This window comes from Idiotropiscis lumnitzeri, chromosome 10 (assembly GCF_059441095.1).
Source record: "Idiotropiscis lumnitzeri isolate Australia: NSW breed Sydney's pygmy pipehorse chromosome 10, RoL_Ilum_1.0, whole genome shotgun sequence".
NCBI classification, from domain to species: Eukaryota; Metazoa; Chordata; class Actinopteri; order Syngnathiformes; family Syngnathidae; genus Idiotropiscis; species Idiotropiscis lumnitzeri.
The window spans coordinates 16,704,386-16,729,865 of record NC_142400.1 but is presented as its reverse complement, the minus strand read 5'-3'; the positions used below and the strand labels follow the sequence as shown (position 1 = coordinate 16,729,865).

Below are 25,480 nucleotides of genomic sequence, written 5' to 3'. Positions count from 1 at the left end.
TAAGACCTGTAAAGATACCTTTACGGTAATCTAGCCTACTGAAAATAAAAGCATGAAGTTTTTCTGTGTCTGGATGAGATAGATAACCCACAATTCAAGTTTTACATGTTGCAATAAGCAGATTCAATTTGGAATTTAATTGGTTGTTAAAATCTTGGTCATTTTGGCTTGATTTGTAGATTTAATGACAAAGTGTTAAGGTGAGTGCTGATCTTGGATCTTTCATTTTTTTGAGCCCAAAACAATCACTTCTCTCTGGGTCGAGAAAATTCTGTTCCAACCACTCATTGATTTGATGAATACACTTACTTAATGAAAGGAAGGACTGTAGTCATGTGATAATGCTGAAATGTAAACTTGCATGTCACCTGTATGAGAAGAGATTTGCTCCATAATGTGAGCTCGGGACATCAAATGGCAGTGGTCCAAGAATGGGCACCTGTGGTACCCCACATGTGATCTTTGTTCTCCCAGACTCATGACTACCAATTGAAACAAAGTAGTACTTGTCTTGCAAGTAATCTTTTAACCAATTTAACACAGTGCCAGTACGTCCAACCCCCTGCTCTACAATTACAATACCAACATTGATTTTTTTTTTTTAGCTAGATTTAGAACGTTAATCTCATTGCTATTCATCAATCTAAAAATAATTTTTAAATGATCCTTTTACGTGTTTTTCAGTCATCTTGTTTGATAGTGAACTGACAGGTTTATCTTTTAATACTCCCTCAGCTGTAACTACCATTGCTTTTGGTCGTTTGTCAGGAACAAAAACTACATCATTTGACCGATGTGGATGCTAACATAGAAGGAATTCTCCTCTCTGAAGTTAATACTCCAGCTATGCTGACCATGACCTGCTCTGTGTTGTTTCCTTTCGTTGCTTTGTACTGCTTGCCAGGTCAACTAATCTGGTCCCCAATCAATAACTCCCCTTCTACATATCGGATTTTGGATCTATCCCTGCACACAGATCAGCAGATATCGCTGTTTTCCTTCTCTTGTTTGGTATTCGCAAATTCAGTGGCTGTGAAAAAATATCAATTATCATGCTGGAATGAAAAAAAAAATGGAATACATTTAGTGGATGTGTGTTGAGTCTGTGCCATGCGTGCGTGTGTGCACTCTGTTTTTATTATGACCTGCTAGGCTCATCTTATTCCGATGTGAAATCACTCAGTCAGCCTTCATCTTAAATCTGTTCAGGCCTGAACTCACCACCTCTGTCATTGATGTTTTACTGTTGGCAGCTTCCAGCAGAAGCTACCTACCTCCTGTCCCTCTGTCTGTCAGAGTGATTTGCCTCAATCCATTATATGCTTGGATGCTGATGGGGTCTGTCAGCATGCGCTACATGCCCAGAGACAATTAAACAGAAACACAAGGCTCGCTTAATGAAGCTCGGCAGGAAAAACATCCTCAAACAAGGTTGTTTCACCATACAAATAGAAGTTGACAAGGTCCGATCCAGTCGTGTCAAGGAGGAACGACATGACTACACCGGTGCATTGTTTTGTTTACGCACTGGCAGGCAGTATTAATTTCACTCCATAGCTCTATTTTCATTATGAGTTGATTTGCACTTTCATTTGAAATGCAGTCGATGCCAGGGGTGCCCATTGTGTCTATCGTGAGCTACTGGTCAATCAAATGGGGAGTGTCTGTATTGGTATTTCTCATGCCATTAAAAAAATAAAAAGTAAATTGCCGCCTATCATCAGTTGTGAAATTTGTCCCTTGATGGATGTACCGAGCAGCCAGTCATACACTTGTCGCATCATTCACTTAACTTAGTAATAAAGTATGAAAATGATTATGGGGCCAAGTCAGACAAGAATTTTCCACACAGTTTTTTTTTTTCTTATGCAATGGCCTCAGTAACGGAGCAGCCAGGAGTAAGTGGGCAATGCGCTCAGGTGCATGCTCGCAGTTTTGGTTTTGGAGTCAATTTTAGCAGAGGTGGTCAGCATTCTACTTCACGCATCATGCAAGATCTTGTCACTACGCAAAAGTAACGTATCAAACCAAAATGGTGGCAGCAGTGAAGTCAGCACCAACAAGCATGAGGGCAGATGTATTTATTGCTTTGATCAGGTCATGTTAAATAAAACATACATGATTAATGTAACTGCACTGGCTTCAATTATTAATGCAAATATTAATATTTTTACTAATGCAACTAGTAGCAATGCTAGTTTTTAGCAAATGTAGCAGTGGTTCTTCTGAGAATGCCTTCCATACGAAAGTAAAATTGGTACTGTGACACATCCTTGAGTGACTCGAAAATTAATCTAAGTGAATCATGAACATAAAATCAGGCCCTTTTGTATCAAATAGAATCGATTTTGGAAATTTGAATCGATACCCAGCCCTACTCACTAACCGTACTAGTTGTTCCTTACAGCAAAAGTACTTTCCTCAAGCACTTGACTCGTTAAAATGTCATTTAGGTTTGGGGTTAAAGTGTTCGACATTGCTTTGGCTTGAGCGTGGCAGCTTGCAAAAGATGTTCATGCTTCTAAATGACACTTGGAAGGAAAACACCAGAGTTGTTTCTGTCTGCAGGCTCCACAATAATAAGCTAATGCTGTGCTACCATATTTTCCAAAATGATTGCAGAATGCATGCTGAAAATTTTCTTGGTCCAATATGCAGCCTGAGCTCTTGAAGATTTATTTATTTTTTTGTGATCCGGCTTAGTTCTGTGAAGCACTCTGTGTTCCGGTTTTAAAGCTCTGATCACAATCACAATTTATGATCTGCCTTTTATGTACATCATATCCATATACTGAGCTCTGAAGCGTTCTCGAGATTGAATAAAAAAAAAAAATCTGTTTAATGAATTGGAAAATTATATCTCTGACCTATTTTACATGTATCCACATTATTTTATGTGATGTCATTAATCAGCTATTGTTACTGTTTTGATGGGATTTTACAATGGTACTTTCCCTTTTATTCGTGAATTTGGCTCCAAAACCCCTTATGCTCCTAACTGTTATGAATTAGATACATCATGACATAGAGTAATGTCGTTATTCGAATAATTAATCTCAACAGATGGCTCCATTTATGTCACCTTTTTCAAATTTGACAAGCCTCATATCATGGGAGCCGCGTTTTCCTCTGTCTTCACATTCTGCTTCCTTGTCACCTGAATGAGTGATCAGATGATTCCGGTGTCAAGCTACTTTGTTAACCTTTTGCCTCCATTCCTCTGCTCCCAGTCTGTGTGTACGAATAAGGAAACACAATACACTAAGTGTAGTAAATGAGCTAATGTGTATGCACATGCAGGCTTGTGCTGCCAACACGTGCGTTGAGATAAAGTTCGATGGGTCTGAGCCGGCCACTTTAATCACCCAAATTCTCCTTTCCTTCCCCCTGGCCATCTACTCATCTCATTATAGACAGGAGAAGGTGAGAAGTGAGGCCTGTGTCAACCTCCCCATTAATTATTGAATCCTGTCTTCTTTTACTCTAGCTTCTCATCTCCAGTCTCTGATAACCTTTACATAAAAGCGCACTGTGGCTATCATATAGGAAGAGATACTGCAAAGAGTTTCTTAGTTTGGAAGACTGTGCCATCTACGAGCGTGCATGTTGCAGACACAAGCAGAAATATTTTGGATGGTAGTTGTTCATTCGTTCTGAGCTTCACAGTCAGTTAAAACCAACTGCGTTGATAATGGCTGCTGTTATGACAAAGTATTCAAAAAGAAGGCGCTTCTTATGGCCAGTCAATTGATATTGCTCAGATGGAGGTCTGCTAATGGAGTTTGCTGAGGTCAGCATGGCAGAGTCATGCACAGAAAACCTGAAGGTGACATGACTGTGATGCTGCGAATCTCACTGCTATATTCTTCTCTCCCGTGTGTGTGTCCTGCAGGTTTGAAAAGACATCAAGTGTAGATCACCTTGAAGCACTGAGGAAGAGAAAGACGACACTGCTAGAACCATGTTCAGCACCAAAAGGTCAGCACAATTTCGCGTTTCGTACATGGGCAAAATAGACCATTTATATAGAGATTAAATAGAGACTTGGTGACTTAATCCAAAGTGTATACATAAGCTATACATGCACGCTACAATTTATTTATAGCTGCTACAGCTCATAATCCTTCAATTGTGTGTAAATACGTCATTCGGACGTGTTTCATAATTCCAGTTATGGCCCTATTTCCCTGTCTGTCATGTTCTATTTTTAATCTATTTTGTGGTAGCATACCATACATGCATGGATCATTTGGCGTTATCATTTCTGGAGCGTTTCCGTGAGCTACAAATGGTTGCATTGCTTATTCAATATGAGCACGGTGGTTGCACTCTGGGGAAACTTGCCCTTGAACAGAAAAGAATTTCCAGAATATTTTCAGTGCAGGGGGTCTGCGCCCCTTTTACAATCAAGTGTTATTTGTCTGTAACATTAATTCTGGATGGACTTTGGAAAAAAAAGAGCAGTTAATGTTTCAGTTTCTGAAATAGAACTACAGGAAAGAAAACTAACCTGGCATGAGCCAGATTGATTTAAATGTGGAACTGTTCTAATGTTATCTGCTGTTATCTGCTGTTCAGTGCAATACTTCAAGCTGATTGGCCAATACGGCAACTTGTGCATGTCTACCAAATTTTTATTTTAACCAACCCGAACAACGGATGAAAATGTCGTCACCTGCACGCGCAGCTGAGTCCTGTTCTTGCCATGATTGGTTATAGTTATAGTTGATCTTTTACAATGTAAATATGCAGATAAAGGGCATGTTAAATAACAGCACGTTGATTTTTGAATCAAGCCGATTGTCGACCGAGAAAGGTTTTCCTCACAGCCTTATATCCAACCCCCAAACACAGTGGTGTTGCTTGGAGGAAATCAGCGGGCTCGGGACCCGACTGATTCTCTGAGTTTTGTGACCTCATAAATGCTGCGAGAAATCAGCCTGCAGATGAGGTTAAGAGAACACACCTTGTTTGAAGAAAAACGCTTTGAACAGAGCTAAACCGTGGGTATGTGTCCGAATGAAGTCAAGTCGCGATGGAGAAAACATTTTACATTTTTCTTTCAAATAAAAGTATTGGAAAATGATCCATTATACATACATAAGGCTGTAACTAGTGTTCAATATGGTCAAAAATGTATATCCCTGGATAGGTAATGCTATCATTTGTATATTATCATAAAATTATATGAACTGGGTGGTTATTTTCTTTTATCATGTATGTATTTGTTAATTAAAAAAGACATAGAAAGAAAATGTCATTTAGAATATTTGGTTGTACAACCAGTTTTCAATGACTACAGTAAAGTGCAAAGAAATAAAATTGCTAAAATAACATACTGCTTCGGTCCTAGAAGGTCAAACATATACTGGCCATTACTGGTGGAATACTGCCGTAGGAGAATAATTTGGCAATAATTGGTATTGGTAGTTGACATGAACCACACAAAATCGAAATGTTTTGTGGTAATGAGGACAGAATGCCATCACAATGCTGCATCCAGCATCAACCTGTCTCCCCACAGTGTGCGATCATCATACTGTGGGTGAGAAGATGATTAAACCAAGCCAGCACTTTGTCTTGTGGGAGCTGTGTCAGCACAGCAGATGACACGGTTATGCTCAAAATGACTAGAATAGGATGCTATCTAGAAAGTCAAAGCCACTAAATCACATTCGCATTTTTGCTGAATACGAAACTACTCATTTTTCAACCTTCTAAACTGCAGATTGAACCATAAATTGGTGGAGAGTATCTGTGTAACTGGCAGAGGTTGCTCTTTCCTGATGTAGCTTTATTTGGGAATTCTCTTATTGGTTTTCGTCATGGATTCCCAGAGGCCATATCAAACATTTGTATACAATGCAGTAGTATAATTAAAAGTCCCATTAAAATTTAATCAGAACATATTGTAATATGAATAGAACGAATGATAAAGCAGAGGTGTGCATAAGTTCTTTGTGCTTCTGACGGTCTTAAACCTGCTAACATAATCTGTTTCACTCTAATGAACAAAATTGGAGAGTGGAGCATTTCCGCAGCTTGTTTGTGCCTAAATGTGCTCATTAAAATGTAACTGGAGTGCTGTTAAGCAGACTCTTTTATTCTGGAACATTTATGAAGTGATGACATTACAGTTGCGATTTTTTGGTTATTCATCTCCAGTTAGTCATCCGTGCGATGGCTGTTTTGGTTGTGTGGTTTCATAAATCTCCCTCCATTAAAGAAGATATAAATCCAACAGAATCTTGCCTTGCTGCTGCTGCTGTTGTTGTTATTGTTGTTGTTGAGCAATGAGATAATTCGGGCCAATTGTATCTCGTTGTTGCCAGGAACTCTTCGTTGGGCCCAACACCTCGTGAAGGTGGTTTCTGCAGTTGGGCTGCTGCTGCTGTCGAAGCCATGTTACCATATAATAGCAGCCCCACACTACTTACTCATGATTTCTTGCTGCCTTTTTAGAGGGATGTAATGATGTACTTTGAAATATTCCAAGTTGATTTGTTTTTTAAGGGCTGTTGAGCCATGCAACTGATGTGTAAGCTTTCAGATCCTATTAGCTAAAGGTCTGTCTCCCCACTTTGTCCCCTCTCATAACCAATATCATGCATTGCTCTCCCACTCGTGGTCTTGTCCAATCACCACTTTCAAAAACTGCAATTACCCTGGAAAGCCCTGGGCGGACCCCAGTAACCTGGAAAGTTTCGACCCATCTCACATCCACCCTTCCTCTTAAATATACTGGGGAGATCAGTTTCAGTGTCAACACTCACCCCTCTGAAAACATTTTCATTGTAGTCAGATCTAAGTTCACCTTATGAAACAATTTCACACCACATCCATCTTGCCTGACTGTCTTTTGTTGGCATCACTGTGACCTTACTCTTGTGGTTCTACCTATCCGACCAAATTCAGTTTTTATATTCGCGCTGATGTCCCTCAAGGTTCCATTGTCGGCCCCAAAAAAGACTTTACTTAGAATTTCTGAGTGAAAACACTTCACATCACTCCCCATTTTTTCCCCAGTGTACTGGTGTAATGTATTAGGCATACAAGATGCACCACTTTCCATAGTGTTAAGATGCCTTCCAAATTGGCTGGCAAGGGCAAACAATGACCCCACCCCGTTCTGTCAGTTTCACCACACAATATTCATGATGTCCTTGGCATAGTTCGTCTTGCACCCTCATGACGTGATGTAATTAATGTATGAGTCCGATATAACTTCACATTTGCTCATGTGGATATAACAATCAATATGTCATGTCCTCATCATATTATTCAAACTTATAATGACATGTTGTAATAAGATCTTTAACAAACTATCAGTCCTGACATTGACCCCCCCCTTTATGACAACCTTTATATAACAAACTTGTATCTCGAACTGCCTGTGCCTCTCAGCTGTTGATTGACATCAAGGGGCTCTGCACTTGATTACTTATGTATGCGCATGGGAAGAAAGTGGTGTCTGGGGACCAAAGTGCGTGCTGGGAAGTGTTAACCCCCTGCAAAGGCCTGCTGATCCAATCATTATTAACAAGCTGTCACCCCAACGCTGTATACTGACTCCTTGGGCTGACCTTCCAGGGTGTGTGACAGTGTGGCTGTCCCCATCTGTTTTGGGAAAATGAATGTCGTCATCCTGTAAATTATTTTTCTGATCTTTTTCATGTTATTTTGATGATGATAAAATGCGCATGTTGACAATAGCAAGGCTTTGAATGGAATAGCAGAGCACAGTTGGCAGTTGATTGTACAAACTACAACGTGGCGTCATTAGCCTTGTGCTGTTAGTTCTTTTGCCCTTATAGTGTCTTTTATGATGAAAGTCAACCTTGGACATACACAATTTTAAATATACTGTTATCACTTTTGCTACTTGAAATGTCTGTTAGTTTGCACGACGTCACAGACAGATCCGCTGTGCAAGCCTGATTTTGATGAGCCTGTTAAAAAATAACAAGTGACAGCATCAGCCTGAGGATGGAAAACTCTGCAATAAAGAGAGAAACACGATATTTTCTGCTGACTAAGTAACGGTCCAAGACTGGACAGATATGTAAGAAGTCATGTAAAAGGAGTCTTGGTTTAATGAAATAGATGTCCTGTAACATCTTTGCCAAGCACTGTTTGTTGTTTTTAGCTTGGTTACTTAGTCTGGCTACATCAAAGTTAGTGGAGTCAATCTTGTGCACATTTGGAAAACAAAACAAAAACCGGAATGTATTATCTCTTGCATTGTTTCCGAGTAGAAAAAATCATAACTATAAGAAAACGATTGACCATTTGTAGGTTTCCATCGGTCTGCGGTTCATTTTTGGCATTCATGCGCCGTGCGTGCCTTTGGTCATGAACAGACCATCAGCAGTGCACGGTCCCATTTCCTGGGTTACATAGTTCAAGGTGAACTATTTCATGGAAATGGAAGAACATATTGGTCCTCTTATTACTGCTGTCTGTTGTTGTGCACCCATCTTTTTTTTGTGCTTCCGCATAAATCTTATACACCCAAGAATCTTGAAGCGAGATTATGTTGTTGATGGAAACCGGCTCTACCTACCCTCGGGAACCTGTTATAAGTCGAAATGTATTGCATCGCACATTAGGTCATTGTACTGCGGTTCAGTGTCAACAAGTGAAATTGGTGACTGAGCCTGCAAGCCATGAGCATGTTTTATTTTCAAAGCAGCGCTAATGTGTGCTGTGATTTATCTCTCAAGCTCCTAGCAAAGCGAATGTTCTCAAATGGTCACCCTCTAATCAGTTTTCCATTATTGTTCATCCCTCTCACATCAGTCTCTTAATCCATAAAGTGACATATGCAGAGTTTGTGGATGACTCTCTTGCTCAGATTAGTGTGTTGGCCATTAAAATCTGAATGGTTGAGTAACCAATGACATTGCATATTGAGTTTGCATTTTGTTGGTAAATGTACATCAGTTATTGTTGCTGATAATTTGGTGGTCTCTCAGGTGAAGTAAGGTTCATAGCATCAATTGTTCCTTGAAATAAATATATTTTTTTTCATATAACAAATTATAATTACAACTATTTATACGTTAAAAAAATGCATTTAATCACACTTATCGATGCACTTCCGTTTGCTGCACTCTTACTTTCCCAAGTGCGCGAGTTGCTGGCTCAGTGCTAAAGATGAGACCACATTACTTGGCATACTGGAATAGTGGAACTACTGGAAAAAATATTGGAACAGATAAAATATTCCCGCTGGAATTGTGGAGATTTTGTACAAATTGTGCATAAATACTTATCACTGAAGCACTTCTAGCCAATGGTATCACTTGTTGCAGCAAATTTTAGCATCAACATTGATACCATAAACAAGGTTAGTTTTGTCCCATTAACTGGCTGCAAGAAGAAAAGAAATAAACTTGGTGGTATTTGGCGGCCAATGTGTTTGTTAATTTTGCATTTCACTAAAATGTGTATCAAACTGTTAAGGCTTATAGTACAAGAGCCGTTTTCCTCACTATCCTGGGAGAATCAAAAGGATTTAGGTCAGTCAAAGGATTTTTTTAGAGAGTAGAAATAGCACTTTATATTAACACTGCTTGGTTTCCTTTTGGCCAAGGACATTTTTACAGTTTGAAATGTTTGTTTTAAATATTGCACTCCTGCATTGTGGCTACAGCACAAAAAAAAGTATGTAATACATCCATCATTCAAAAGTAATATTTTCATTTTGAAAATAAATGTATGATTTTGTCTTTCGTTTCGATAACTGAAATCCGAGAATATATTCCAGCACTAAATGTGTTCGAATGACTGTGTGTGTGCGTGTGTTCTTTCTTGATATCTATTCTGTGACACAACATTACAATGATACATTTAATTACTGTTAACCTTTGTGCTCTTTTTTTATTTAATTTTTTTGATAGCTCTCTCCATCTAAGGCTGACCCCATATGACACCTCCCCTATCCCATTCTCTGGTTCATTCCCTTCTCTTCTCTCATCCTCCTGTTTGATGCATGGCTTAGAGCTCATGTAGGAGCAGCAGCTGGTGCCCTGGGACATGGCTGACCCTCGTGTGAACACTGAAAAAGAGTTAAATTAGCGTTTTATTCCGTTACGCAGTTCGAAACACGAGGAGCGCCAGCAATTCTCAATGTCATCTAAAGGATAAATGCTCTTCAGCCAGAGGGAAATGGAAAAACATGTTTTCAGTTCCTTCAAAATATGTGAAGAGCCAAAAGAAAACTTAGACTTCTTACACCGCAAAAAGTGAAATCTTAAGATGCAATTTCTTAAATTTAACCTAAATTTTATGTTATTTTTGTTTAAAATAAAATTGTCAGACAAGCCCATTCTGATTGTTTAAATATATCGATTACTTCATTATGTTATTTGAACTTACAGTTTTGGCATTGAGTATTAACAGCTAGTTTTAAGTACTGTGAGGCTTTAAACAAACACTTTCAACAGATGACTGCTGACAATCAAACAACCCGAAGTGGGGCTTCTTGTTTTATTTCATAGTATTTACATCCAAATGTGTTAAATAACTTAGGACAGACCCACTTTTCAAGTGAGCAAAAGCGAACGGACGTTAATCCGTTGACGCATGTAACGCAATGATGGTAGCAGCAGATTGAATTCTGAAGTCTACAAAACCTTTTTGTCTAGCAATTTACAGAAAAGAATTTCCAAATTAAGCGGAGAAGCTTCATCATGCATCAAGACAATGACCCCAAACACACTATCAAAATAACAAAAGACATCATCAGGAGGAAAGTGTACGGTCTTAGTCTGGCCACACCAATCACCAGACCTGAACCCAACAGAACATGCATTTTACCTCCCGAAGAAGAGACTGAAGGGACAAACCCACAAAAACTGACAAGAACTGAAAGAGGCTGCAGTAAAGACCTGGAAAATGATTCACAAATTCAGGTAACTCAAAAAACTTCACATATTTTTTCTTGGAGCCATCACTATTGTTGTCAATAGTTGCTGTGTGAAGCCAACAGCAGCTGTGCTACTTATTTGTTTCTTCATGTCTTCTGCTCCCGGGCCACAGTATTATGTCATGCAAACAGACGTGGCCTGAAAGTGAGGGAAATAAAGAGAGAGCACCTCAGGCTGGTTGGCTCTTTGTTAAGCATGGTAATTCACTGCCACCGCTTCAAAGCTGGTCTGCTTTCTTATTTGTTCAGTCTTTGACGACAGTTTTGTCATTCTGTCTTTTTACAGCTTATATAAGAACAGGCTAAGGGCGGGGGGAGAATATCTTAAAAAGGCCACACAACGACATGCTGCAGCAAATGTATGGCTAATCAGCTTCAGCCAACTTTTTTTTTTTTTGGGGACGCGGCATGGCAGCAGAGGCGTTGCTATCATTGCTTTTAATTTGTCTGCAGGGTTTTTTCCTTGCTCAAATTGAGGCAGAGGTGGTACTATTCTGTCTTTTAATGTATTTAAAGTTGAAATACTTGTTTTCACTTATCTCTATACATTCCAATACAACTTTATTTATATAGCGCATTTCTCAACAGCTGGATCTGTAATAAAGCGCTTTCCATATGGAAATATAAATATAAATTAGCGGGAAATTAGAACACAAATTAAAACACATAAACAGTAGATACCAGAAGAACATTGCATATTGAACATTGTATATTCCAATATTTATATTTCGGGCAATTTTTACTTTCCAACTACATTTCCTAAATATATAGTTTTACTCCGATACATTTCCCTTTACCATCTGCAAATTGACAAATTACTGCAAAATAAAATCTGAAGAAATTGTTCATTGACGCAATGGCTGAGCACAATGTGCAAGAAAGGTTCTGTCGAAAATGATGTGGTAAGAGTAACTTTCTGAAAATGTCTCTGCTTGATGTCAGAAAATGCCAGCATCTTATAATGGCTAGGCTAACTTAGCTTACTAACCATCACGTTGTTCTTTAACTACAACACAGAAATAACTTGAAGAAAAATCCATTTTAAATGAAGACAAACATTCAAAATTCTACACTCAATTTTAAGAACATTTTTGTGTTTACTTTCAATACTTGAGTACATTTAACATCAGACAATTACCCTCAGAGAGTATTTCCATAAAAGTAGGAGCGAGTAGACCACGCCCCCTTTTCTTCATCTACCTCAAGGTTTATTTGTCCAATACATTAGTCCATGTAGTAAATTATCTTTTATTCAATTCACCTGGAAATACTTGGGGAAAAAAATCATATACATTTTAATTGCTGGGCAGTATTGGCCCATTATTTATACTCTCTACTGATCCCTTTATTAACTTAATTTAAATGTTTTAAAATTCATACACTCATATGTTGTGTCTTGTACAGTGCATCTTAAAGAATGACAGAGAGTAAGAATGGCGCTGTTGTGAAATTAAGGTGCACCTTTAACAATTAATTAGAAAGCATTTTTGGTGCGCATTGATAGGTTTAGGATGTCAAGTATCTTATTTTGCTCGTGTTTCGCAAATTAGCGTATAGCTATAGATACCTTGCAGTAAATAATTGATTGCCACATTGAAATAATAGCCTTTGTCAGCAATGATTGATGGAGAGCGCAGTATATCCATCAGAGAGACTACCTTTTCAATAATTCAATGACACATACTTCACATTTGTCTTATAATGTCGGTCATTCGATCACTCCAATGTGTACATTAAACCACGGTGAGGCACGTTGCTGATATGTCTACTAGAGTGTGTGTGTGGCTTTTGCTTTACTGATCTCTGTAAAATGGCAATGCCACACACTTGTGCTATATTTCTGAGAGGTAAATTCATGTGACTGGCTGCTTTATGGCTGGCTAGGTTTCAACATTAACAAATCAGTTTTTCAAGCAAAGTAATAACAATGATGTGGAAAAAATATGCATCCGATTGAAAGACCACGCCTTCCAAAAACAAAACTGGTAGGAGTTGCTGGGGAGAGGTCAGTTTTGCTTGCCTAGCACAAATGTCAACAGTTTATCTCAGCACTGCAGGCGAGAGATTTGACATCATTTTAGATGCTGATGCCACGAAAAAATGCTGTTATGCCTTACACTGATAATTTTCCAGGCCCTTGTATAGGTTTATACAATGGGTGGAGGAGGAAATGAAATGGTATTGAATAAGGATTAACAAATGTTCACACTTGACAACCATTCCAGAGGTCTTTGGAACGGTAAGACAGTGACATTGTCGCAGTCGTCAGCCTCCTACTGGAAGAGGGCTGCTTGCTTTACTCCACTATAAAAGCCGAGTGTCGCATTTTTGCAAAAGTAACTTTTTTTCAAGGGTCACTGATGGTGTAGTGGTACACTCGCCTGACTTGTGTGAGGGCATCGTAGGATCGGTTTTCACTTGGTGACGACGTCTGTGTGTGCCCTGTGACTTCTCGCCATCAAATGGTGCGTTCGGAAATATTCAGCACGCTTCACGTATTGGCTTAGATGCATGATGTTTCTACTGGGAAATTAGGGCGCACTTTACATGTGCACGAGCCCATAGTTTCTAATGAATCATGATTCAGTCAAATATGCACCGCGGTGAGAATAAAAATTGGCGGCGCTGCACTTGCGTTTGCGTATACGCTCAAGCTGTGTGCAAAGTAAGACTATTCCTGCACATTTCTGAGTGAATGAGGTCCACAAAACAAAATGATGGAGCATTTACTATGTAGAATGAGGTTTTGGATGTTGAACTGAAGCGTAACGTAATACTTCCTGACAAATCTAGTTGGTGGAACAGAGGAATCTTAAAATAAACCACCCGTTTTACATCACATCCTCCTGAGTGTTGCGGAATTCAAATCACATCTCTAACCTGAGCTCAGCTGCCTCAGGTTGGGCTTGTGACTCATCAGAAAGGGAGGAGAGAACGTTAGCTTACATAGTGGCTTGCTGTTCATTATGCATGCATTGTGCATGCAAAAGATTTGATCAAATAAATTAGTATGTAGAGTACAGGAGCAAGGTCAAGTTCAATAACTGAGTGTTCTTAGGGCATAATGTGAATTCACATGAACTAAACCTCCTCATTTGCATAACTGTGTAAATGAGGTGTTGTGCATGGGAGAATTGGTCAAAAGTAAAACCAGTAATTGCCAGTTGTTTATTATGTTTATGATTTCATGGTTATGTAACACTGTAGAAAGGTTAATAAGCCATGGGTGTGATTAATATGTGATTCCCATCACTTATTAATCGTCAAATACATTATGAATGCACTCAGTCTTAATTGATGTGAATAATCAAATATCATCTGCAGAGGGAAACTCACAAACTTACCGGTAAATCGACCTTTTCCCTAACCTTTATGCACACCGTAGCAGCTTATCCCATAAAAATGACGGGCCCAGGCAGGAGCTCATCGATGTCCACAAGAACAACAAATTTGTCGAGGGCTTCCTAATCACTTACGCGTTTCAGTTTCTTGGAAGCCATTCTGTGGCATGGGGGCTAATGTACTGAAAAAAAAGAAACATACCGGAAGGATGTGATGCACAGGGCGAATAACTCAACTAAACATTCTGCGCAGATACTAGAAAGCTTAGTTCATAAACCCAAAGCAATATTTGTCCGTTTGTGAACGAGTATATTCCAGTGTATGATTCTATTGAGGGCAACCACTTGACAAAATAAAATTGAGTAAATTCAACGCACCATTTTTTTCAGCGTATCAATGACTGCTGAAGGTATGAAAACCTAACTTTTTGCTGAAGGCTATTTATTTAAAAAAAAAAAGAAAATTGTAGCAAAAATGTGAACACAAAAGCCCAAGAAATTCTTCTCAAATATTAAAGATGCAAGTCCTTGGTTACACAGCATATATCAAAACGTTCACATTTTTTGCCAAATGCGAACAAGCAAATCGACATCGATGGTTAGTAGCTCATGACTAACTCTTGCGATTGACTTTTGGGGGCTCCGCTGGAAGGAGTTTTGAACCTGTCTTATCGTTTCAATTGAAGGTGGTGCGCGTCCACTTCTTTTTAGGGGGCTCAAACTCCACTCCTTAAATGTTGCAGGCTATTTCTGTATGTTGTCCGTCTGGTGACTGCTTTGAAAATTATATCTTAAATCTGTGTTGAACACATGTACATGACTCATTTTTATCAACCTCTAAGACACAAAATGTCTTCTCCTTTCCAGCGAACGAATTATGCAAAAAATAAAAACAAGCTCAACATAACAGAAAACTTGAAGATTTCGACTTTCTAATAAAACCAGTTTTATCTTGCTAACCTTGATATTCCTAAGATGTGCGTTTTTGTGATGTGACATAGACTTATGAAACACCCTTTATATTTATCGGTAGATTTTATTGATATCACTTTCAAGGAACATAAATCAAAGTGTTGCTAATGTTGCCCCTGAGTAGGGAGCAATGATCTCGCAGTGGGGCTTTTTATGTGTTTGCAGTTCTTTTATGTCGTTAAAAATGACTTAAAATGGAGATGTGATGGGGCTTGGCGTTGCCTCCTTCCACACTTAGCTTACACACTGTGCACTACAAATTAGCAAATTAGTAGTCGTTCTTCAATTCATACACACATCACACACACACACACACACACCTATATATATATATATATATATATATATATATATATATATATATATATGCATAGAGTGAGCGTTCCTTCATGCGACCTACTTAACCTTCATGTTTGACATTTGAAAACAAACATATAGTCAGTCCAACATAGTCAAGTTGCATAATATCCACTTCCAGCCTACGGCCACTGGGCCACAATGACTATAAAAAGGTCATTTAGTCAGACTGGGGTGGATGTATTCCATTTTGTACATTTTGAAATTTGCTCAGGGATAGAATATGCTCTTGAAACTTCTGACATCTAGTCGTGGTAAATTTATATTTAAACTAAATAAATTAACTTATAATATGATCATCCCCTGGTTAAAAGCAAGACATCTCATTCTCCCTACTGTATAACGCACATGCTCTCGCACACACACACACACACACACACACACACACACGCACACCCCAGCACATACTTGTGAAGTTTCATTCTAAAAGCTTTCAGTTTTCACCTCATGTTTTTACCACTAAATCTTACCTTAGCTATTCATTGATTTTTTTTTTCTGCTTACTTATGAATCTTTTTTTTTATTGTATTGAGGCACTGCTCTCAGCATGGTGTATTGAAAATGCCAGTTGACCATGTGAGCGTGTACATGTGCGCATGCACGCGTCCTGAGAGGGAGTAATAGTGATGATTCAAAGGGCCTAAACAGACGTTTCAATTTTTAACATTCGAGTGCTGGGCCCTAAACATTTGTTTTTTATTCGTCTGCGTGCGTGTGCGTGTGCGTGTGCGTGTGCGTGTGCGTGCACGCGTGCGTGCGTGTGTGGGGGGGGTATGGGTGTGTGTTTGTGCGGGGGTGCGTGTGCATGTGTGTGGGGGTGCCCACGCGTGTGTGTGTGTGTACTAGTTATTCAGTGATTTATCTTGTATTTTGCATTTGGTGAAAGTGTGAGCAGTTGTGAGAGAACGAAAAACTGTCACAGGAAAAGTCACACCAACAGTTCCTCCCAGTTCTGCTCAAAGGTGTAAGAAAGAAAATCCACGTAGTTCAAATGCATGCTTGTTAGTAGAGCAACAATTATTACTTTACACTTTTTTTTTTAAATCAAGATACTGCGAAGAAAGCATTTTCACTACTCTGAACAGACCTACCTGTTAAAGATGCACTTTGTAACGTTCACCAAAAGGGGGCAGTAGTGAGTAAGTGATAGATGTACTCATCAGTAAGGTCCCCTTTTCTCCTTCCCTGAAAATCTATTCTGCACTTGCAAGCTATGAAGCAATGAACTGGTTTTGCCTCTCATGATGTAAGACATTTCTAAATATAATTCTGAAAGATTAAGTCTATCTTGATGCCTGCCAGGATGGCCGAGTGGTCTAAGGCGCCGCGTTCAGGACCCAGTCTTCCCAGGAGGCCTGGGTTCGAATCTCGAATTTCCCCATTGTGGGACTAATAAAGGGAATATTATTATTATTATTATGAATTTTGAATCAGCTTCAACTTATTTATTTAATGCTAGCACCCTGCTCGTCGCCCTCCTTGCACACAAACCCTGCGGGCCTTGGACTTCTTGATTAAAAGCCCATTCTCCTTTGCTCCCTCATCACAGGCTTTACTCAATACATCACAGAGAGGTGCAGCGAAAGCTTTTTGCGCCTGTTAGCCAATGGACAATTCATGTTTGTGATTTCACTAAAAGTTATTTTTGTCTCCAATAGTTGAATCCGTTGGGGGTTATGTATGTAACTACAGTTCTGTGAGTCCCTCTAGTGCTTAAAAGCATGCGCAGGTTGAAAATTCATATCAACAAATGACATTAGGGAGCCCCCCCGCTCCTGTTTGTGCAGTCACAATTGAGACGGTGCAGTGAGATGTGTGTGCAACTTAGGTCAGTACTTTCAATACCGGCAAACAGAAAGAATAAACGGGATAAGTGCTGTCTTTTCTCTTAACTTCCGGCATTCCGTTGTGAGTCTTATTTCGTTTTGTCTGTTTTTTTTTGTTTTTTTTTCATTTGCATAGCTTTTAACAATTTCACCTTTTAGTGTTTCATGTACAAATACACACGTTCATGTAATACATTTCAAGAAAACGGTTATCGCATTGCTCAAAATTTGCTGTGATAGAGAAAAACTGGGATCAGTTTTGGATTCCGCACCCAAAAATGGGCTAAAAACAACTGTCAGTCCAAACTCAAGAAAACGTGTTCCTCAGCGAGTACGTTTGTATGTTGTCGGCACTAAAATCTCCCCCAAACCTCCTGAAAAGCTAAGCAATGAGTTCATGTGTTTCTTAATGACATATATATATATATATAACATTACGACCCACACAATTCCACCCTGTACAGAATATGGATACTCTTGTCTTTGCTGTGCAGCATTACTAAAATACATTAAGATAAGAGTGTCTTTTCCCACCAAGGACCTGAGAAGATCCTTACTGCTTTTCATGGAGCCATTTCAAAGAATGGAGAAGCTGATTGTTGCACTCGCCATAATAACTGCTGAGTCATATAATTCCTTAACTTGCCATAATTTTTGATCAATTATTTATCATATGTTTTTGTTAGCTCTTGCAGTGATGAATTTATTAAGCCTAGGACCAGGAGCAATCTAGGTTTTATTTTACAAAACAAACCAGACTTCTAATTCTTAATATTAAAGCCATGGAGTATTAATATAAATGTGTTGAATACATGTATGCTGAATTAATAAATATTGATGAATAAGCTAAATGTTTTCCAATATTTAGTGTACGATATCTGTCAGAAGGACAATTGAAAATCATGTCATTTTGGAAATTATTTATCTTTTAATTTTAAGGTAAATTTCAGCGGGCTCATTTTGAATGGTGGACCTCCCAGTAAATTTTGCCATTCCGTCATTCATCATTCGACAGTGGCCGGACCTACCGTACAATTCATCACCGCGATTTTAAAACTGTCAGCCAGTCCATCATTGTTATTTTATCTACGCTTCCGTCATCACTAAATTACGTTTGTCTTCTTCTCTTACTTCTTTCACACCTCATTCTGATGTCCACAATCATCGTATTGCTTGCACTTGAAACACCGTGAAAACTAAAACAAAGATATTCCGGAGTATTTACGATCATCTCTTTCACTCAAGCATCCAATAAATAAACAAAACATATCATTTGTAAAGCAGTAGTATATAAATTAAAAATAATAAAAGTCCATTACGCAATATTACGCTCTTGTCTCTGTGTGTCCAGCGATCTGTCTCGCTCTGACTCTGTCGCACCATCCAACATACAGCACATGACCCAAACCGAATGTAAGTGTTCAAAATTTTTTTTTTAAGATTAACCATTTCACGAGGATTGAACAGAAAACCTTCACCATAACGATTTATATGAAGACTTTCTTACTTACATGCACGGACTGTATATAAATATTAGATTCTTAAAAGATTATAGATTTCTGTTGTCATGGCAACCCATCGAAAGTTTAATTAGCGCTAGCGCATGTTAGTGGTGGAACGATTCATTTAGCTCACGATTTGATTCAAATCACAATACTTGTGTGTCGATGAGTTTGATATCACGATTATCGATTATCCTGCGATTTGCAATTCAATACTACGGCCATGGCTATTTTTCTCAAACAATACATTGTTTTCTTATATTCTAACGTTATTAAACACTTCTAAATATTGTAAACCATAAACAATACATAGGTTGAATCAGCTACTTCAGCCAGTGCAGCTTGATGGGTGACTCACCACAACAAATTGACTCAGCGCTGCCATCTGTTGCAGGAAAGTGGTAGCTTCACCTCTGCTTTTTGAAAAATCGGAAAAATACATTCTGAACTCTGACATCGATTTATTGAATCCTATCATATAAAAGCCTGATAGTTCAGTGAATCCGTTTTTTGCACAACCCTAGCGCATGTGCAATGTTGTGAAGCGTAACAGTTGATATTTGACCTCACTTAAAACATAAATCATAAAGTAGACATTTGTGGTGATAGCAATAATTCTGACACGCAGACGGAGCATTTGTGACATGCAGGAGCAATCGTCTCATTACCGCCGAAAGATTTCGACCTCCTCCTGCCTAGCCCCTTCGTCACCTCCTCCTTAGTGACAATTTCAGTGACAAACGAAAACCCGCTTCCATAAGTGCATAGTCCGTCAGTTTTTTTTATTAAAGTTTCCCGTCATTCACAATTCGCCACCAAAATGGGCGTCCGTCAGTGACGGACCTCCCGTCAGTACTTTTAAGAGCTCGACATTGCCACGTACGTTGTATTTCAAGTGTTATCCCCACAAAAAATTTTAATATTAATATTGTCTATTAATTTGACACTAATTGGATGTTGAGAAAATTGGTCTGTGTTCAGATAACTTGCCGAATGCGGGGCATCTTAATAATAATAATAATAATAATAATAATAAGTTAGATTTGGAAGCGCCTTTCGACTGGCTGTGATACATTGCTTTAAACCAACACATTCTGGAATAAATATACAGTATACTTTTCACTTCTTAGCTTATGTACTCGATCCCTTGGTTGATTTGTGTTGTGTTTGCATTTAGTTTTAGATCTCCAACTGGATCCTTGCATCTATGTTTTGTTGCCAATAAAAGCTTGTTGTGGTGTTGTGTTGGATCATTTATAGCAGCTTGAAATAGCGAGACCTTTCACGTGGGACTACATGAATAATGGAAGAAGAAAACATCAGCCACCAGTGATCGCCACATACTGTACTGGAAAGGGCCAAATCAATGGCTGGTCAGTGAATGTCCAGAGTTAGACAATCAGTAGGTAATCTATATTTAATATGGGACACTAGCTTTCAACCCAGACAAGAGTAAGATGATGGTTTTCAGTACTCATAGCAAAAGTAGTTGTTTTTGTGAAATGAACACAAATAGATTTCACTGGTATGTAGGCCATCCCTTTATTGTATATTTTTTTTTTATTGGCTGTATTCTGTAACATAGTCATTCCTGGGACTGCTTTCACAGCCATTAACAAAACCACAACGCACATTATGCTTGTTTCTGTGTAGCGTAAAGATTCTCAGCTGCTTCACACTTGGCTGCGAATTTCTCCATTGAGAGCTGAAGATCATAGCGAGATGAATCCAACAGAACCACATCATTTGCAAAACAAAAAACAAAGGCATTACTGAGGTCATCAAATCAGTCCCCTTCAATTCCTTGACTTAGTATAGAAAGGATTTCCATAAAGATTATGAGCAGAATATTTCGCCTGCTGTCAAAGTCTTTACAACTCTGGAAATGTATGTAGACTGTGACTGTATTCCCTCTTCTTCAAGACAATTCAACTGAGTAAGTGCTGTTTTTGAGCTTCACTAGTTTGAAGTGCGGCCCTCTACTTTACTTCTCATTTGTAAAGACGTAAACTCACTGTCACACAAGTTAATCTCTCTTGAACACAAGTTGTGGTTTAAAAGTCCTTCAGTCAGTTGGGGAGACATTTATGAGAGAAAGCACACTTCCTGTTCAATGCATGTTGGTGGGTAGGGGGCAGTAGAAGCATGACTACGAAAAGCATATTCTACAGTGATGAGTGCATGAACGCGAGTGTGGGGATTTGAGGGGGAGATATGCTCCAACCTCAGACAAATAAACACAATTTGGGTTAGTCGTGGCCTGGAGGAATGGATATGTTGCACTCGACACATCCGCAGCATGCGGGCCCGCAACACCTCCAGCTCTCCCCCGCCATGTTCAATTTTATTTGCAGTTTTGTGGATGTCCAACATTTCAGTTTTGTCGCCTTGAATGTCTAATATTTTATTGTCATTCAGTAATTTCTTCTGTGAGTCACTTCTTTCTATTGTATGCCATCACAATGTGTCAAAATCAAAAGAGTTGTCAAGGTACTCGTCGTAATAGGATTATTCTAAATCAATCCAGATTCAATCAGTGTCAGACCTTTAAAGATTACGCGGCTGCTGAGATAGCGTCACATTAAATTGAACGCTTTCTCGCATGCTCGCATGCATGCGCATACTAACACATCCTGTCATGGGTTACAGTCTTGGGCCTGGTCAGAGCACACCAGAGCAGGGACAGTGACTCATCACCAGATGGTGTTGCACATCCAGGCCACCAGGAGTCCTTATGCTTTTACCAGCTGGACAAGACCCAAAGTGACATGGCCTTAGAGGGTGGCTACTCAGGATATACACAGCAAAGACCACACACAATAACACACTTGCCAAGCTTCTGCAGCTCAACCTCCTAAATTGAACCTAATCTTTGTCATATTGCTTATTTCAGAACCATAAGAGTTAATTACATTATAAATGAAATATTTTACTGCAGTCAAACTGTTGTTCCCACAAAAGTGTTCAAGTGTATAGGCAATGTTTTAACAATGTTTTTAATTGTCTTGACCATCCTGAGCATTTTAATGTTAATTTCTTTATAAATGTAATCAAAATTTATACTCGCCCATATCAAACGTGATTCATGTCAATACTGAGGCAGCATGTGAATTGCCTTGCTAACATTCCAAGCTACTTTATAATTACAGTCAACTTAATTTGTGCTGAGCAGCCTGAACATTTTTTGTGCCAAAGGACTGAAATGGGAACTTTGGACCAAAGCAACTTTGTAAATCCTTCACATTTATGTAACGCTAAAACACAGCTCACATTTCCCTTTGAAGCTGTAATTTACAATATTGTGACTTCAAATTTATTTTGTTTCTCACAGTGCTCTTGGAAATCTCCCATGAGAAAAAAAATAAACAAAATACAAAGTGACCTCCTTAAAATGTTGTTTCATGACATCTGACTTCTTGTGTAACATCAGGCAAAATGATTATTTGACCTCCATGTTCAGGTATATTTTGCCTGAACATATGCTTTTCATTCCAATTTCTAATATCTACCTTTAGATAATCCATCTCTTACCTTCCTTCTTGTTTACCTACTCTCATGCGCGTATACCCATATCCTCCCTCCCCCCTTGTTCTTGTTCTTGGCCAAGGCATCAGTAACAGGCTCACTGTTATAGGCTTAGTCAGGTCAAGTCCTCCTCTCAGCTGCCACCTCCTTGCTTGTCTGTGTTATATTAGGTAAATAAATTAGCACAGGGCTTTTCTACTGGTTTAGTTGAGCACTTTGGCTCTTTGATTCTCTCGTATTATCTTTTCTGCACAAGTCTCAATGGAACCTGCTCAGAAACCTGCTAGGTACGTACCCAGTCTTTTCCCCCGTTCCTCCCTCGTAGCATGAAGTGATTTCTCTCGCTGGGTGGCATTTGGGTTTGCTTTGAAGAAATCTGCACGCATAACGCATTTTGCAGTGCAAATATGAACTATTAATAGAAAAATACTGGAAGAGCCTTTTGGATGTGCTGGTGTTCTCTCAGGAAAATCAACTGCCAATGCTTTTTTTTTGTACCTAAGTGCTTCTACCATGCTCCAGCTTTTTACAGTTTAATAACAAACCGCTGAAATATAGTCGCTCAGACCTGATTTTCAATCAGTGCATTTAGGGCGTTGTAAAAGGGCTTTATGTCCAAATGAAAGTACATGCTGTAGAACATTGTAGCATTTCCTCCCTTGGGGACAGAATAAAGAGATTGGAGCGGTTTATTGAGCTTGTGCGGGAAACAATTAGATATGTCAGAGGTGCCTTTCGGAAACATTCATCAAGGACCAGGTAAATCTTGAGCACTGGATATAGCGTCTTTATTAACAAGCCTTTTGACTCTCATTGCTATTGTTTGGCTTATTTAATCAGGACCTCGCTGCAGCAGTAATAGACACTCTTAAGTAAAAACAATCTTAAATGGTAGTTTTCGGGATGACTTTTTTTTTTTTCATTTATGGTACATCTGGTCACTTTAACGCTTTTGCCTTGAGGCATGCTTTGTGAAAAATTCCATCTAGAATCACTCGTTAGGCATTTGAACAGCACCTTTCATTCCGAATGAAAAGATTGTCATTTAGCAACTTGATAAGAAGCAATTAGATTAGAAAAGGTTTTAATGAAAAGAAAATGGTACTCAAATAAATGTGATACTATGCTACATTATAAAGTATTATTCGCTCTCTCGACAACAACCAGCGTGTTGTGCAACAGCTCAGTTGTTCGGGCCTACTGTCTCTGCTATTCTTTAAACTCAGCAGTTGAACACATTTGCAGAGGTGTGAATGTTCAGATGCTTCCCTGCCATGGTTGCTTTCTCATAAATTAACTGAAATACATGTCCAGGGAGGTTCTCAAGGAACTGTGAATCCACAAATCACACATTTCAAATGATCTCTGGCTTTTGTTATGGGCAGGACTCATTTCTTCTCCCTACACACACAATGAAGCCATCGCTTGCAAAGCGTGTGACGTGTGAGCTTCTAATCTGAACTAATGTACCTTTAATCCACTTTGATCCAATCAAAAAGTTTGCAAGAAGCAAGACCCAAATACAGTCTGATAAGTGCAGTCTGTAGGAATAGGCAAGAGGGCAACGAGGAGGGCAGAGCTTTTGACCTTCGTGTTGCTCCAGTTGTGGCTGTATCTGGAAGCAGATGTATTCTTGTCACCAAGCAATGTATGCAAAGTTTAACAAGGTTTATATGTAGCTGGATAGAGATCATGACCACCCCCTGCTCGTATTAAGGGGCATATTCTCCAATGTGTTTGAGTCCGAAACGGTGCTCTGCTGCGCGCTTTTTTTTGCCGGCACCGAATCTCCCATCGATTTAAGTATGTCACCTCGGCACCTTCATGAAATTTACGCACTCTAGGTGGAGCTGCGATTAAATGAGGGCGTCCCCTGTCAAATCTGGCGGCGCACGTATTCTCCTGAAGACTTTATCATTTTTCTTCCTCCTGAGGAGGCTTTTTTTAAGATTAGCGCCTCTTGAAGGCCGAACATCACATTGCATGTTTTGATTCAATTAACTGCTTCCGCGCTCTGCTGTTGACGGCCGCGTGACCGAGCGCCTGGTGACTTGTGCTGGTGGCTTGGAGTTTGACTGAAAGCGCCGCTCACAACAACTGCAGTCATTCTAATGGCGGCAATGGTGAGTTAGATTTTGTATCATTTGTTTTTATTTGACATGCGTTGGCCCTGAAATCTACATGTGCCGCTCGCCGCAAGATAAGTAGCTATGCGACGCTTAAACAACAGCCGACCTACTTCTTGTGCTATTCGCAATAGGTCACAGACCCTATCTCCAAATATTGGGGGATCACTGTTTGTATCGTTCGGCAAAGCTAGATTAATTTACCAAGTTTGATCCATGTGTGCGTGTTGAAGCAGAAGTCCTAACATTTGTTTGGGAAGTTTGCGGGAGGTTTGTGCTGATGAATTCATGGTGACAGAGCAGTGGTGCAGAAGATGCTCTTGGGGGCAGAGAGAGGCGGAATAAAGAGAAGTTGTTCCTTCATCCTGCTGTGTTCATCTCCGTGCATCTAAAAAAAAAAAAAACTCAGCTGGGGTTGGCGCTCACTGGATAGGAGAAGGCGCTGGGTAAAGAGGGGAGGAAGAGTCAACATGACAAGGACAAAGTAAAGTTGGGGCATTCGCCTGCTTGTTTTTTTTTTATTATCAGTGTGTGTGTGTGTGTGTGTGTGTGTACACGCACGTGTGGTGGAGGGTGAGGTCGTTTAGCTGATGTCATGTGTTTTATGTCAGCAGCTTTCCACATCAGCACACTATGGTCATCAGTGGTGGTCAGTGAAGGAGAAAAGCCAGACTCACTGTTTCATTTCCATCTTTTCAGAACTTGTGAATTGTAAAGCGCTCAACAGTCACTTGTAAACATACATTTCTTTTTTTCCTTTATTAATTGCCAGACCCCATTGTTGAGCCCTTCTGTAATTGCTGCTTGCCTAACATTGACCCTTTTTCCAGTTGAACAAATTTCCCATCTGTGATCGCTTCCTTTAAATCTGATTGTAAAGCAGGTGACGAGACGTCCATTT

The 25,480-nt window shown here is 39.3% G+C and overlaps 1 protein-coding gene across 5 annotated transcripts in view; it reads left to right on the top strand.

Moving 5' to 3' along the window:
• The window catches only part of oxr1a (oxidation resistance 1a), a 152,478-nt gene that overhangs the window by 11,877 nt on the left and 115,121 nt on the right, over window positions 1–25,480 (top strand). For 4 of the 5 annotated variants that reach the window (XM_088306092.1, XM_088306087.1, XM_088306091.1 and 1 more), the window contains exon 1: window positions 22,575–22,740. In XM_088306092.1, coding sequence (XP_088162218.1) covers window positions 22,715–22,740 — 26 coding nt within the window. In that variant the 5' untranslated portion in view covers window positions 22,575–22,714. Of the gene's footprint in view, window positions 1–3,892; window positions 3,979–22,574; window positions 22,741–25,480 lie in introns of those variants that run through there. The other variant, XM_088306088.1, reaches the window with a different exon arrangement.